General features: G+C 43.5%; 1 protein-coding gene and 1 long non-coding RNA gene across 5 annotated transcripts in view; one reads left to right on the top strand and one right to left on the bottom strand.

Moving 5' to 3' along the window:
• Dap3 (death associated protein 3) overlaps nucleotides 1–13788 on the top strand; it is a 38430-nt gene extending 24642 nt beyond the window's left edge. For 2 of the 4 annotated variants that reach the window (XM_023713583.1, XM_012514449.2), the window contains 10 exons: nucleotides 653–754; nucleotides 3265–3373; nucleotides 3487–3579; nucleotides 5336–5466; nucleotides 7240–7320; nucleotides 7403–7561; nucleotides 8061–8120; nucleotides 9213–9302; nucleotides 11535–11652; nucleotides 13404–13788. In XM_023713583.1, the coding sequence (XP_023569351.1) occupies nucleotides 653–754; nucleotides 3265–3373; nucleotides 3487–3579; nucleotides 5336–5466; nucleotides 7240–7320; nucleotides 7403–7561; nucleotides 8061–8120; nucleotides 9213–9302; nucleotides 11535–11652; nucleotides 13404–13489 (1029 nt within the window). In that variant the 3' untranslated portion in view covers nucleotides 13490–13788. The remainder of the gene's footprint in view (nucleotides 1–652; nucleotides 755–3264; nucleotides 3374–3486; nucleotides 3580–5335; nucleotides 5467–7239; nucleotides 7321–7402; nucleotides 7562–8060; nucleotides 8121–9212; nucleotides 9303–11534; nucleotides 11653–13403) is intronic. The other 2 variants (XM_023713585.1, XM_023713584.1) reach the window with 2 other exon arrangements.
• LOC111816415 overlaps nucleotides 742–16522 on the bottom strand; it is a 20190-nt gene continuing 4409 nt past the window's right edge. The window contains exon 3 of the long non-coding RNA XR_002820815.1: nucleotides 742–829. This is a non-coding gene — a long non-coding RNA (uncharacterized LOC111816415). The remainder of the gene's footprint in view (nucleotides 830–16522) is intronic.

The following is a 16522-nucleotide window of genomic DNA, read 5'->3' as shown; positions in this document are numbered from 1 at the left end:
AAATGTGGCTGTGTGGAGTGGGACATGTGGAGTCCCAGCACCTGGGAGGCTGAGGTGGGAGGGTGGCTGTGTCATCAGGGCTGGGCTGGGCCACATAATAAGTTCAAGGCCAGCCTGAGTTATGTGAGACCATGTTTCAAAAAAACTAAACAAAATAAAAATTGAAAAGAGCTTATGTGGAAATGAAAAATGATACACTACTCCCCCAAATCATGTTAGCTTATATGTTTTAAATGTCTCTTACCATTCATCTATTTTCACAAGCACAAAATGAAATACAATAAATGAATGAAATTATTAGTGTTTTTCAGCTTCCTCTGTAATTGTAGTCCCTTTATCTACCAATTCGTTTGGGGTTTCTATGGAAACAGCAGGGTGCAGATTATCTTATCACATGACCAGAGCATCTCTCCACAGCACAGAAAAATCCAAATGGCAAGGACTGTCTCCGTTACTCGCATGTAGGATTTGTTTACTCTGCTCAACAACTGGCTTTGTCATTTAGATCCCCGCCTTTATAGTACAGAACACATCAGAAACTCAAGCCAGCAACCAACATTTTTGGCTAAATCAGTGTGTCTGGCAAACCCTATTCTCTCTTGGAGCTTTTCCCACTTGGTATCCTGTTCCACCTGTGTGCATTGCTTTCTAGGCCCAGCACGGGGAGCAGCACGAGGGCCAGCACTACACCATCCCCCTCCAGGAGCTGAAGACTGTGTTTCCGCATGGCCTGCCTCCTCGCTTTGTAATGCAGGTGCTGCACCGGGGAGAACTGCGGGAGCCCAGATCATAACTTCATGGCCATCACGTCTAAAATTAACATTGGAATCTGAAAAACAGAAATTGAGCTATTATTTTTTTGTGAATAGTATAATAGCTTTATTTGAGCCGTTATCTTTTAACTAGGTAAAACCTTTTTTGGAGCCTGGTATAAATATTTGTATATTAATAAATATAGGCATATATTTTTCCTTGTGTTACCCAACAAGACTAGAAACTTAGGCATTCAAATAATTATTTTGAGGGTCAGGGAGATGGCTCAGTAGAGTAAGCGCTTACCTGGCAAGCGCAAGGGTCTGAGTTCAATCCCTGGTTCTGCAAAAAAAATTATTATTATTGTTTTTTAATTATTATTATTATTTTGAGTGAATTAATATTTACTATAGCAAAATGAACAACATGCTGCACATGCACGAAAAATCCTAATATTCCAGTCTGAAGAGAAATGAAGGCTGGGTATCATGGTAGACACCTGTAATCCTACCACTCCAGAGCTAAGGCAAAAAATCACCTCAGAAAAAAAAAGAAAAGAAAAGAAAAATCAACTCAAGTTAGTTAAATAAATAAATAGAAATAATAATTTGGTTAAGTTCATCTTTGTTCCTCATTCTTTTTTTGGTAGAACCAGGGATTGAACTCAGACCCTTGCATTTGCTAGGAAAGTGCTTATTCCACTGAGCCATCTCCCCAGCCCTTGTTCCTCATTCTTATGGAATTTCAGAAAATGTCATTTTTGTGGCCTCAACTACAACCCAGAGAATCTTGGGGCTGGGGATGGTAGCTTTACTGGTAGAGTATTTTCCTGGCATGCACAAAGCCATGAGTACAGCCCTACAACTAAAGGGAAAAAATTAAGCAAATGGGAAATTGGTCTTGGATTTGATTTTATTTTTATGTTTGGTTTTGTTTTGTGTTTTGTTTTTTGTTTTTTGTTTTTTTTTGTTTTTTGTTTTTTGTGGTTTTTTTTGTCCCAGGACTCAAACTCAGGACCTTATGCTTGCCAGGCTGGCACTTGTGCCACTGAGCTGTATCCCTGGCCCTGAGTTATTTTATAGCCACTGGAAAAATTTGTGATTAACTGCAAGAATACTTTATGTTATTGGCATAATTATTCTTCTGACTAGTCCTTGCTTTTTTTTTTTTTCCTTGACCTGGGATTGGAAGTTGAATCTCACTTTGTTCCCCAGGCTGCTCTCAAACTCCTGGGACTACAGGGATATACTCCCACTACGGGCCACTTGCTGGTTGCAATGATTGCCTCTTAGCCAGGCACAATGACTTAGCTGTAAGCTCCTATACAATCAGATTACTCTTATAGTGAGATTTCTTTCAAATATAGACACTGGGGCAGGGCTGTAGCTCAGTGGTAGAGCACAGGTTTAGCAAGCAGTCTAGTCCTAGGTTCAGTCACCACCAAAACAAAATTTTTTTTTCCAGCTTCATCTGATAATGCTTACAAAATAGTATTTGTTAGATATTTATTAGCAGTAGAGTTAAATACCTAATTTGCTAATCACCTTTATGTAATGTAGTCAGTGCTTCCTACATTTTTCTAGCAGAGTATTCTTGTGGCAAAGGAACAAACACTGATGTATCACATGTGGGTGGTGTGAGGTTTGGCTTCATAATTGTGAGGCAGCTGATCATATCTCGAACTGCCATGTATGTAAATCTGGAGACAAAGATAGATGGTTATAGTAATACCAACCAACTAATCGTAAATTTAAACTGATTATTGAGTCCATAATCAAACCAGGCATGGTGGCGAACACCTGCAATACCAGCATTTGGAGGGCCAACCAAATAGCTCAGCGGATCAAAGCACCTGCTTAGGCAGACGCAGCAGCCAGGGTTTGATCCCCAGTATGCTTTGCAAGCCCCGCCCCTGGGGCACACTAGGACAACAATGGAGACTGGGTGTGGTGGCGCGCTTCTGTAATCCCAGCGCTTGCGAGGCTGAACACAGGCGGATCACTATGAGAACGATCTACATAGTGAGACCGTGTATGCCCTTACTAAAATACAAAAAGAAAAAAAGAATATCCCAGCACTTGGGAGGCTGAGTGAGGAAGGAGGATCCTTGCAAGTTCAAGACCAGCCTGAGCTACAAAATGAGCTCAAGGCCACCTTGAACTGCAGAGACAGACCGTGTCTCAAAAAGACAAAAAATAGTAACAATGAGAAGACTCAAAAGCTGACTGTTGGGTTATTATGTCCAGAATAATGTGTTTAAGCTAAATTATATGGGTTGATTTTCAAATTAAATAGCAACTCAACCTTGCCTAACTGAATAAATTAAAAACATGCAATTCTGGGGCCAGGAATATAGCTCAGTGGCACAGGGCCTGCCTGGAAAGCTCAAGGTCCTGAGTTTGATGCCCGGAACCAGACCAAATGCAGTTTGCTGTAGGTTGCTGCTTTGGTTTACTGTGAATACAAGTGGTTAGAAGCCCCCACCCCGCCTCCTGCCACTCGTTTTCTTAGGTGAAGACATTTGGCGAAGCTTGCCTGATGGTAAGGAAACCAGCCCTAGAGCTTCTGCATCACCTGAAAAACACTAATTTTGCTCACCCAGCTGTCCGGTATGTTCTCTGTATCCTTTCCTGCCTGCCTGGGACACCTTTAGCTAGTGTTTTCTCCTCTCCTGAGTGAATAGAAATGCCGGTGTGCATCGACTGATGACGTTTTCTTTAACAAGTACCTTAGATGGAGAAAGAGGAACAGGAAAAACCCTCAGTCTTTGCCATGTTACTCATTTCTGTGCAAAACACGGCTGGCTAATCTTGCACATTCCAGATGGTAAGAACTTCTTTTCTTATCCGTATCAAGCTAGTTCTGTTACTAAGGCAGCATTGTGACTTTTTGCTTTCTTTTTTTTTTATTTTTTTTTTAAAAATTTATTTATTTATTTATGTGTGTGTGTGTGTGTGTGTGTGTGTGTGTGGCCAGCTCAGCCCACCAGGGGGTGGGGCTGACTGGCATGTGGTGCTGAGGGATTGAACCGTGGTCCCTTTGCTTTGTTCAGCTTGTTCTAAGTAGGTGCTTTAGACCATTGAGCCATCTCACCAGCCCCACTTTTTGCTTTCTGACCAGCCTCATCTAACTAAAAGGAGAGCCCTTGCTCCAGATGCCAGGTGGTCTGAGCTGGCTCATCAAGAACTCTTTGTAATGTTAATGCCAAGCAGATTGCAAGATGTAATGCATATGACAACAGAAAATTTAGCTAAAGGTTCCTGAAGTCTTTTGAACCGGGGATTGAACTCAGGCCCTTGCGCTTGCCAGGGAAGCGCTTATTCCACTGAGTCATCTCCCCACCCTCCCTCATCGTGAAGTCTTTTGACTCGTAAGTTTTTGCTTTGATATTTGATGCCCCAAGAATACAAAGTCCCACTTTAGAGGTCACCACAGGATTCTGTTTTTGCTTTGTTTTGTTTAACAGATGGGTCCTAGCTGAGCATAGTGACACCTGCATATAATCCCAGCACTCAGGAGTCTGAGGCAGAAGATTGCCATGAGTTCAACTTCAGGACCCTGTCTCAGTCATCCCCACCACCACCTCCCCAAAAAAAGACGGGTCTTGTATTGCCCAGTCTGGTCTTCACCACCTGGGCTCAAGCAGCCCTCATTCCTCGCCTCCTGAGTAGCTGGGACTAGAGCCATGAATCACTATTTTGTCTGTTGCTAGCAGATTTTAAGTACCCATAAAGCTTTTTGTTTATCAGCATTTTAGAGTTGTCAACTTGAATAGTATAAACTTGAACCCTCATACTTCACATACATTCTTTTTTGTTCTTTGTTATGGACATCCACATTTTCTGATTCAGATTTTAAAACTCAGTAGGAAAAAAAAAAACTTAGTTCAGCAGTCTAAGCACCTGTCCTGCAAGCACAGTACCAGGTTTGATCCCCAGCATCGCATGCTGTGCGAGCTGCATAGTGAGACACTGTACCAGATATATACATTTAAATCAAAAAACTTAAAATTTAAACAAAACCGTCAGTAGGCAGAAGTAATATGTAATCTACTTGGTGTGTCTTATGCATTGAATTTTGAGACAGTGTCTCATTATGTAGTTCAGACTGACCTTGAACTCGGGGCAGTCCTCTTGTCTCAGTCTCCTGAGCGCTAGGATTCCAGGCCTGTACTCCCACACCCAGCTCTTCGGCATTAATTGTAAAGATAATGTTTAATATAAGATGAACCAGAAAGAAGCCAGAGGACTGGAATAAATATATGTGGAAGACTTGGGGGGCCGGGAAGATAGCTCAGTAGAATAAGTGCTTGCCTGACAAGTGCAGGGGCCTGAGTTCAATCCCTGGTTCCTCAAAAAAAAAAAGACTTGGAATGTCACTCAATGGTAGAGCACTTGCTTAGAATCTATGACATGAATAAAATATATTTCCTTTAAAATGAATAAAAATTATAAAGACTATGAAGGCAACAACAAAAATATATATGTATTTCCTGTAACTTAAAGGCGCATAGAGTTATTTTAATTAAACATTGTCAGTTCCTGCCCAGTTTGGTTTTTTTGTGTATCTTTTTTTTTTTAAGCTCATCTTTGGGTGAAAAATTGTCGGGAACTTCTACAGTCTACATACAACAAACAACGCTTTGATCAACCTCTAGAGGCTTCCACCTGGCTGAAGAATTTCAAAACTACAAATGAATGCTTCCTAAGCCAGGTGACTAAACTGCTGGAAGTTTGATACCAGGCTTCTTTATACAAGATTATACCTTCTTTGTGCCTCAAGTGCTGGGGAAACTATGCAGAACTGCAGTGTATTTGGGAATACATATTAACACTTGGGCCAGAGAGATGGCTCAGTAGAATAAGCACTTCCCTGGCAAGCTCAAGGACCCGAGTTCAATCCCCGGTTCCACACAAAAAAAAAAAACAAACCTACATATTAACACTTGTATGTCTTTCATATATTTTGTTTATAGTGGGCTCACAACTCAAAACTCGTTCATCTATGTAAAATAAAAGGGCAAGAGTAAAATTCCCATTTAGTAGATAGAAAAATTCATATTGATTCACTGGCTTTTCCAAGGTATAGCCTGAAGTATACCAAAAGCAAATTTCTAACTATGTAATGTTCTCCAGACCTTTGTGGAACCTGAAATGTACTGGAAAAACTATTTTTCACTCTGGTTTCTTGGATGTGACCTCTAGGACTTTTTGACTCTTGAATGTAAAGACTCAGTGGTGGCCAAACTTTCAGAGCTTTCAGTGACACCCAACAGCCCGCTGCAGCACACATGCCATATGTTCTCCACCCTGCAATGGGCACTTATTAAAAGCATAGTGGAAAAAAAATGGGCATAGTACTACATACATGTATCCCAACACTCAGGAGGCTTAGAAGAAACCAAGTGCAAACCCAGTTGGGGCCACTTATCAGGAACCTGGTAAAGACTAATAAGGGCTGGGCAGATAGCTCAGCAGACTAAAGTACCTGCTTAGGCAGAGCACAGGGGCCAGGGTTTAATCCCCAGCATGTTGTGCCAGCCCCGCCCCTGCAGCATACTGAGACAGCCATTGAGACTGAGCATGGTGGCACGCACCTGTAATCCCAGCACTTGGGAGGCTGAAAACAGAATCACTACGAGTCCAGTCTACATAGTGAGACCCTGTAGACCCTACAGACCCTGTACCAAATAACATAAAAGGGGGGGCTAACTAAATTAAAATAAAATGGCAGCTACCAATATCTCATTCTGGACCTGTATAGTCGAGTCCCTTGTGTATTTTTTTTTTTTCAATGTTCCCAGGGGAGGTAGGCTAAAAGCTTGTATACCACCCCCATTTTTAGTTTTGTTTCACTACTAGATTAGATCTCTGGCAAACGCACAGTCCTGAGTTCAATCCCTAGTACTGCCAAAAAAAAAAAAAAAAAAAAATTAACAAGTCAGCCAACTCAATTTTGGGGGCTGGGGAGATGGCTCAGTGGAATAAGCACTTCCCTAGATTAGACTCACAGTGATCCACTTGTTTTATAGCCTCCCAAGAGCTGGGATTACAGGCATGCGCCACCATGCCCAGTCTCAATTGCCGTGTCAGAGCTCCCTGGGAGCGGGGCCAGCACAGTAGGCCCTGGGGATCAAACCCTGGCCCCTGCTCTTGCTTGCAGGTGCTTTAATCTGCTGAGCTATTTGAGGGCCTTCTCACTCAACTATATCCACAGACATTTTGTATTTTTCTTTTTGAGACAAGGTCTCTTTAAATTGCCCAGGCCAAGTTTGAACTTGAGATCCTCCTGCCTCACCCCTCCATTCCATAGTGCTTGGATTACAGGCATATGTCACCAGGTCTGGTTTATATCAAATCTCTTACAAGATTTGTGAAATAGATTTAAACTGATTCCTACTAACCTTAGCCTTCTGTCTTCTCAACTCTGGCTGGGTTCAACTATTTTTAGTTTTATTTTCTTTGCTTTTTTTTTTTTTTTTTTTAGATAAAAGTTCAAGAGAAGTATGTCTGGAATAAGAGAGAAAGCACTGAGAAAGGCAGTCCTCTGGGAGAAGTGGTGGAACAGGTACAGGAAAAGGCACCAACTGTGTAGGGGTCATAGCCCGAGAAGGCCCCAGAAGCACTCTGAGCTGCTGTCTCCCTCACAGGGCATCACCCGTGTAAAGAACGCCACAGACGCAGTCGGGATTGTCCTGAAGGAGCTCAAAAGGCAAAGCTCTTCAGGGCTTTTTCACCTCCTAGTGGCTGTGGATGGTGTCAATGCTCTCTGGGGGAGGACCACACTGAAGCGAGGAGATAAAAGCCCGGTAGGAGGACTGGTCCTCTTTCTACTGGTTTCCCCGATTTCTGGTTTCATGCTGTACAGAGGCCAGAACTTAGCTGTGTGGGCCATGCAGAGTACTTGCTTGCCCTGCAGGGTGGAGGTAATGCAGACAGTTAAACAGCACAGGGGGAGACACTGATGCCAAGGGTTCCACCATGCATTGTAAACCAAGTTGCAGTGTCTTGTACAGGAGGACAGCAGCTGTTTTCTTGCCTGACTAGATATTTTTTCAACGTGAGGCTTCATGGTCTCCATGGAGAAGACCAGACAGAAGCATTAAGGATGGGAGTGGGTTTGGTGCTTCTCTCTTGGGAACAAGCGTGGTGGTTCTTGGGCCAGCAGCTGTAACTGATCCCCCAGACATTCACTCAGGGACCAGGATCATGTAGGAGTTGCAGGCTGCTGCTGTCAGTTCAGTTGTCTCCTGGGTGCTTCCTGGAGAACAAGTAACGATCTCTCTCTGTCATATTGACAACTTACAGATTGCGCCAGAGGAGCTGGCACTTATTTACAATTTGAGGAAGATGCTGAGGAATGATTGGGTAAGAGCACAATGCTTAGTATATTTCAGGAATACTTGTCTTTTTGTATTAACTACTTCACTTTGCAGTCTCTTGATTGACTGATTTTGTATTTTAGTAAGGGTCTACAGGGTCTCACTATGTAGATTGGACTCAGTGATTCTCCTGTGTTCAGCCTCTGAAAGAGCTGGGATTACAGGCATGCATGACACCACGCCCAATCTCAATAGCTGTCTCAGCACACCCCAGGGGCGAGGCCAGCACAGCATGCTGGGGGTTAAACCCCAGCCGATGCGTCTGCCTAAGCAGGTGCTTTAATCCACTGAGCTATTCGGCCAGCCCCAGTTTCTTGATTTTTTTTTTTTTTTTTTTTTTTGCGGAACATGGGATTGAACTCAGACCCTTGCATTTGCCAAGCAAGTGCTTATTCTACTGAGCCATCTCCCCAGCCCCATTTCTTGATTTTTAAGGCCAGAATAATCTTTTACTTAACTCCTAAAAAGTGCAGTTTGGATTAAAATTTATGTATTTGATTTCCAATCTTACAGTTTGACTGCAGCAAACTTATTAAAACTATTTTATCTAAATATCAACACATGTACACGTGTGTATGACAGGGCATTGGCATTTGAACTCAGATCCTTGGCACTGAGCTATGTCCTCAGCTCCCTCCCCCTTTTTGAGATAGTGTCCTGCTAAATTCCCTAGGCGAATTAGAGCTTGTGCCCCTCCTGTCTCAGCCTCCCACAATGCTGGAATGACACGCATGGACTATCTGGCCTACTTTTATTTTATTTGCAATTGTTAATGGTATCTTTGTATTATCTTTGGAAAAGAGTTTGAAATCCAAAAATGTGTATGATAGGGGCTGGAGAGATGGCTCAGTGGTCTAAAGCACCTACTTGAAACAAGCTTGGCAAAACACAGGGACTGCGGTTCGATCCCCAGCACCACATGCCAGCCAGACCCGCCCCCTGGTGGGCTGAGCTGGCCACACACACACAATAAATAAATGTAATAAATAAAAATAAATAAATATTCAAAAATGTGTATGATAAATTGATACTGTCTATTTGAGCTCTTTTTAACCATGCCTTATTTGCTTTCTTACAGTGTGGAGGTGCCACTGTGTTAACTTTGAGCCAGACGGGATCTCTCTTTAAGCCCTCAAAAGCCTATCTGCCCCATGAGCTACTGGGCAAGGTCAAGTCATGGAGAAATTTATTTCCCTTTGGATAAACATTATGTCTAAAGGAATATCGCTTTATGAATCTATTTGTTTTGATATAATTTTAAATTTAGAGAAAAATCATGTTCTTTTGTTCCCTTAACCAAGATTCCAAAAGTCTTAATTTTATCATATTTTCTTCTTTCTTTCTTTCTTTTTCTTTTTTTTCTGGTTTGTGGTACTGGGGATCAAGTTTGGAACCTTGCACTTGCCAGGCAGGTGCTTATGCCACTTAGCTATATTCCTGGCTTTTTTTTTTTTTCTTTTTTAGACAGGGTCTTGCTGTGCATAGTTGAGGCTGGTCTCAAACTCACAGGAGTAATGCTCCTGCCTCAGCCTCCCAAGTGCTGGAATTCTAGGCATCTGCCACCTCACCCAGCCCTAATGTCTCCTTTATAATAAAAAATAAATAAAAAGAGAGGTTCTAACTAAATATGAAGAGCAAAATTACCAAGTCAAGAAATTGATATCAGTATAATACTTTAATCTATAAAATTTATTTTGATTTTGCTGGGTAATGCAGTATTCCAATACAGGAAAAAAAAAAAAAAATCCCCAATAATTGGTCAGCTCAGCGGCCTGAGCACCTGCTTAAGCAAGCACAAGGCCCAGGGTTGGATCCCCTGCCCCACGTGCCGCGCTGGCCCCACCCCCGGGTGTGCTAAGTGGGCCACCAAGACACTGGGTTTGGTGGCACACGTGTCGTGTCTCTTTAATGGGGTAATTCTGAAACTTTCTAAGCATATGCTAGCACTAAGGCCCTAGAATATACTGTTGCTAACGAGAACAGATTTCTTAGTCCGAGAAATATGGTTTTGTCTTTTATTATTTTAGGGTTTATGCATTTGAAAAGTACTGTATGTGTCGGTTATTTTGTAGCTTATTTTCTGGGCTTGCTTATCTGACATTTTCTCTTGCACGTGTCTTCTTGGCACATCACATCAGGGGAACAGGGAATATCACTTTACTCAAGGTGTTCATTTTAAACACTCTGGGAGGTGGTGTCCATCTGCATCTCCTCAGTAATTATTTTCCTTATGTAATTAATGTGTTTCCCTGAAACAGCACCTAGCTGGGAAAGAATCAGCCTTGAAAACTAGAGCACATGAATGGCAGCCCCAGTCAGCCTCCCCCTGCCTTGCCTGCCTACAGAAGTAGCCACTGAGGGATGCGGAGATGGCTCAGTGGAGTATGCGCTTCCCTGGCAAGCGCAGGGGCCTGAGTTCAATCCCCAGTTCCACCAAAAAATTTTTTAAAAATAAAAAAAAAGTAGCCACTGAACAAGAGAATAGTGATAGCAGGGAAGGCAAGGATTGATCAGATATTAATGCTTAGTTAACATGAGGAATATTGTTAATTACGAACTTGGAATTCATACGGATACATGCCTTTGCATGCTAGTATCACCGCCTGGATTAAACCCTTCTCCCTTCCCCGTTTCTGAGACTTAAGAAATCTGTTCTCATTAGCAACAGCATATTCTAAGACTGCAGTCCTAGCATGTGGTTAGAAATACTTTCAGATTTGCCAACTCTCAAATCAGAAAATTAAGAATTCAATATTTAGTTTTTGTCTTAAGCCTAAAGATCAGTAGTCCAGACACTATGTTCAGATGTTACTTGGCTTAATTTCTTCTCCCTTCAATGTTATAGTTACTTCAAGAGTTTGATTGATACATTATTTTAGCTTATGTCCATTTAAGGTCCATTTAAGGTCTTTTTCCCCATTCATCTTGATTTTCTGCTTTTAAGTGCATGAAATGACTCCCCAACACCCCCCCCCAAAAAAAAACCTAGTCAAACAAGTGGCTTCCCCCAACCTCTTTTTTTTTTTTTAAGACAGTGTCTCGGGGCCAGGGAGAAAGCTCAGTAGAATAAGTGCTTGCTTGGCAAGCACAAGGACCTGAGTTCAATCCCCAGTTCTGGAAAAAAAAAAAAAGACAATGTCACTCTACATGGTTCAGGCTGGCCTTGAGCTCATTTTATAGCCCAGGCTGTCCTGGCACTAACAAGGATTCTTCCTGCCTCAACCTCCCCAGTGCTGGGATTACAGGCATGCACCACCACACCCAGCTGCCCTTGATAGTGGGGAGCACCAGCAGCCTGCAGGAGGGGTCAGGGAGGATGAAGAAACTGCGCACGAGAATGTCTCCCTCTGCCAGCCAGTCACATAACTGATGCTGCACCCTCATCCTGTTCCTCCTCCAGGAAGGATTTGATGCCCTGGATCCCTTTCTTCCCATCCTGGTTTCTAACTACAACCTAAAGGAGTTTGAAAGTTGCATTCAATATTATTTAGAGAACAGTTGGCTTCAACATGAGAAAGGTCAGTTGTTTGCTTGCCCTGGAGACTGAGGTCACAGTAGGATCCCAGTGACCTGGAACCTCCCCTTTCCTCAGAATTTGAATTTTATCATTTTTCCCTTTATCTTGACTTCTCTGGTTGGGAAGATGGTATAGAACATTAGTTTACAAAAGAAATTCTGGGGCTGGAGATAGCTCAGTAGAATAAGTACTTGCCTGGCAAGTGCAAGGGCCTGAGTTCAATCCCCAATTGTGCCAAAAAAAAAAAAAAAAAAATTCTGTTTTCTCCCCAAATTCTTATCGTATCCCAAATAAAATGTTCATGCTACAAAACAGCAAAGTCATGTCAAGCTGTAGGCAGTTCGTAGGTATTTTGGTTGTTGGAGATTGAACTCAAGGCCTCTTGGGGGTCAGGGAGATGGCTCAGTAGAATAAGCTCTTCCCTGGCAGGAGCAAGAGCCAGAGTTCAATCCACAGTTCTGCAAAAAAAAAAAAAGGGGGGGGGGGGGGGGTAGGGAGATGGCTCAGTGGAATGAGTACTTCCCTGGCAAGCAAAAGGGCCTGAATTCAATCCCCAGTTCTGCCAAAAGAAAAAAAATGGGGGCCTCATGCATGATAGGCAGATGTTCTGCTTAGCTACATTCTTCGTACATTTTGTTTTGTGTTTTGTTTCATTTTGTTTTGTTGAGATGTAGCCCAGGCTGCCCTCAAACTCATGGGGGGTCCTGCTGCCTCAGCCACCTGAGTGCTGGGATTACAGGCACATGCCACCATGCCCAGCCTTTTATTTTTTATTTTGTGGCAGGGTCTAGCTTAGTTGCTAAATTGACCAGGCAGACCTCTGACTTGTGATCTTCCTGCCTCAGCCTCCTAGTTGCTGGGATTACAGGTCTGTACCACCATACCCAACCTTTATTGTTGAATTTATTTTTTTTAAGTATTTTTTTTATTTATTTGTGTGTGTGTGTGTGTGTGTGTGTGTGTGTGTGTGTGTAGCCAGCTCAGTCTACCAGGGGGCGGGGCTGGCTGGCATGTGGTGCTGGGGGATTGAACCGTGGTCCCTGTGCTTTTTTGCGAAGCTTGTTCTAAGTAGGTGCTTTAGACCACTGAGCCATCTCACCAGCACCTATTGTTGAATTTATTGAACAAACTTCATTTGAGAGATTGATACACTGGGACACCTGCAGACAACTTACCCTGTATGAAAGGCTACCAAGCTTAAGTCTTTGCCATACCTGTCCTAGTATTTGTACAGAAAATGTTAGCTAAAATTAATAGATGGATCTTAACTAGGCATGGTGGTACACATCTGTAATCCCAGCAATTTGGGAGGCTGAGGCAGGAGGATTGCCATGTCTTTGAGGCCAGCCTAGACTAATAGTGAGTTCAAGGCCATCCTAACCTATACAGCGAAACTTTGTTTTGAAATAAAACACACAAAAAAAGTTAACCCTTAGTATCACATTGGATGAACTCTAACTGAAAGCATTCTGTCTGTCCATTTATATCTACCTCATCTCTGAATATGAAAGGAGATGTAGAAGAAGATATAGAAGAAAAGGGTTCTGTCGCTGGGTAACAGAAAATTTATAGTTAACGGGAACCAATTTTTGGAGATGGAAAAGTCAGAATAGCTGCAGAATGGTGGCTGATGTCGGGGAGATGGCTGCAGGAAGTAACACGGCTGAGGGAGCACCTGAGCACGGTGGTTTCTGGGAGGCACGATGCAGCCAGCAGAAAGTGCCACCTAACCTGTGCTTGTCTCCATTCCAGCACCTACAGAAGAAGGGAAGAAGGAGCTGCTCTTCCTAAGCAGTGCCAACCCCACGCAGCTGGAGCGGCTCTGTGCCTGCCTCTAAGCCACAGGAACACAGTGCATACAAGACGGTAGACACTGGCTTTATGACGGACCCAGTTCCAGGTGGAAGTGGCACACTGCTGGGGTAGAGCAGCCGCGCCCCTGGGCTCAGGGGCTGAGACGGGCTTGCCCTGGCTTCTGTGCGACAGGACTGTGTGCCAGCACAATGTCCCCTTGTTCCTAAAACTACTTCATGTTTCTGGATATGAGTTTTATGTTTAAGATAATCGTGGATCTTTTCCTAAAAATAATAAAGTACCTTTCTTAAAGCATTGTATAGATTTATAAGGAGAGAGTTCAGATTGGCCGCATGGAGTCTTACTTGCTTTCTGTTTGGGGACTGGACGCTGAGGAGTCTCAGACTTTCATCAGTTCAGATCCAGATTCGCAGTCCAATTCTCCGTCCTGGGCATTCATACTTTCCTCCCTGGTGGTCCCTCACAGCCACGTATGATGTGCCCCTCCATGGGTTCCTGAAAGAAGCACTTATATCCATACAGCATACATTGTGTCGAATAAATTAACTTATCTTTCATGCTCTCAGGCCTATGTTATGTACCACCTTGGCAGGATTAAGAAAAAACTAACTCAAGTCAGTAGTGATTCCCAGCTTGTGTTGTTTTGTTTTTGTGTGAATCTTTATAACTTAGATTTTATGCTTTCTTTGAAAAAAATCCCTAGCACAAATAGAACTGCTACCCTGATCCAGTCCCATGGTAGCAGTGCCACCAGACTGATGTGCCAGTGTCACACACAGACTTCCCAGCCTCACAGACTCAACCAGCTGTGAGAGTGAAGAAGGTTGCAGATCCCTTCGTCCATTGGGCCTTGATTGCTACACCCCCCAGTGTGGGTCACTGGGCTTTTCGGGTCACTGTTACATTGGGGGAACGGGGCTGAGGATTGAACCCAGGGCCTCAGATATGCTAGGACATGCTCCATCCCTGAGGTATATCCTCACCTCCTTCCAGTTTTTGCTGAAAGTCAGCAGCTTGCTACTTGTCCAGGCCAACATTGACTTTGCATTCCTTCAGCATCACCCTCCTGAATAGCTGGGCTTACAGGCCTACACTACCTCATTGGCCTAAATTTATCTTTTTTAATAGCTCAAACTAATTCTTCCTTACCCTCACCTGTGAAAAGTTCCTTGTTTGTTTTATTTTGTTTTTTGCTACTTGGGTTTGAACTGAGAGACTTTGTGCTGAGCTACATCATCAGCCCTGTTTGTTTGTTCTTTTAATTTTGAGATAAGGTCTTAGTGCATCACTAAATTGCCCTGGCTAGGCTTGAATTTGTGATTTGTTTGCCTCAGCCTGCCAGAATCCTGGGATTATAGGCATGTACCACCGTCCCTAGCTAAAAGTATTCTTTTTCAATTGTATGCATTTTGTTTCTGCGTTCTTGGAAATTTAATGTCACCATTTTCACTTGTAAATTAAGTGTCCATTCAAACCCATTGTTGAGTATATATGTATATATATGTATCTGGGATTAAACTCGGGACCTTGTGCTTGCCAACCAGGTGCTTAGGCTGCTGAGCTATATCCCAGGCCCCTCAAACTCATTTCACAAGAAGAGATTATAGGGGCTGGGAAGCTAGCTCAGTGGTCTAAGCACCTGCCTGGCAAGTGCAAGGATCCGGGTTCAATCCCCAGTATCTCGTGCTGTGCCAGCCCCAGAATCCTGGGTGTACCATGCAGGCCCCTGAAGCCAGGCATAATGGTGCACACCTGTAATCCCAGTGCTGGGAAGGGTGAGACAGGAGGATCATTGAGTCCCAACTGCATAGCAAGACCCTGTACCAAATAAATACATAAATAATTTTTTTAAAAAATTATGTAGTGGGGCTGGTGAGATGGCTCAGTGGTCTAAAGCACCTACTTAGAACAAGTTTAGCAAAGCACAGGGACTGCAGTTCAATCCCCCAGCACCACATGGCAGCCAGCCCCCGCCCCCTGGTGGGCTGAGCTGGCCACACACACACACACAAATAAAATTTTTTTTAAAAAAATTATGTAATGCCCAGGGAGATAGCTCAGTAGAATAAGAACTTGCCTAGCAAGTGCAAGGGCTTGAGTTCAATCCCTAGTTCTGGCAAAATAATATTTTTTAAAAAAATTATGTAATGCCCAGGGAGATAGCTCAGTAGAATAAGAACTTGCCTGGCAAGCGCAAGAGCCTGAGTTCAATCCCTAGTTCTGGCAAAAAAAAAAAAAAAAAAGAGAGAGAGAGAGAAAAGGCAACTTTATTAGGCAGAGGTAGAAAGTCAGAGAGCAGGAACTAGGGTGTAGAGGGAGCCCTCTAAGGCAGGAGCTCATGCTGTCTGCTCCCAAGAGCACTTGGCCAGCACCTGTGGTTAGCTGAAGTGGCTCAGGACCCAGATGACCATCATCTCCGCTAGCTTTGTTTCTACTCATCCCCCAAAACCTCAAACAGTCATTGATCATTGTGGGTGTGGGTGCTGCCCTGGGGCAGATGATTTGCATTACAATGTGAGGAGGGGAGAGAGGCTAGCTAGCTGCCTGGGCTGCTGCCATGAGCTGCTGCTCTCTGCCTTGGAGTCAGCCGAGTATGAACTGAAACCCCCACTAACTAGGAGCACTTGTTTTTGGTGTCGTGTTTGTCACAGCAATGAGAGAAGAGTGACTGAGACAATCTCAGTTCCAGTTCTGAGGTTCTGCAGGAATTCTTAGGGCTTGAGGGGTATTCCATTCCCATGAGAAGACCTTCTGCTTGGCAGGGGTCTGCCCAGGTCTGTCTGGGGCGATGGCTCCTGCTTCGGGGGAGGTGATCTCATTGTGGTGGTATGCGAGGCTCTGCTTTTCTGAAATCTGAGGTGACTGTAAGTTTAGAGATGTCCAGGTGTCCCTCCAGGGCTGGAATTGAAAGTTGTGAAAGCTTGCAGGTATTTATCTCTGCAATCCCTGAAAATAGCTTTAATTACTCTTATCCTGGTGCCTTTAGTCTTTCTTCCTCCCTCTAGGGATTGAAGCCAGGGCTTTCTCACTGAGCAGCTTCTCCTCCTCCTCCTCCT

The sequence above is a fragment of the Octodon degus genome, unplaced genomic scaffold (assembly GCF_000260255.1).
Source record: "Octodon degus isolate 3935 unplaced genomic scaffold, OctDeg1.0 scaffold00032, whole genome shotgun sequence".
NCBI lineage: Eukaryota > Metazoa > Chordata > Mammalia > Rodentia > Octodontidae > Octodon > Octodon degus.
This window is presented reverse-complemented; position numbering and strand designations above follow the sequence as displayed.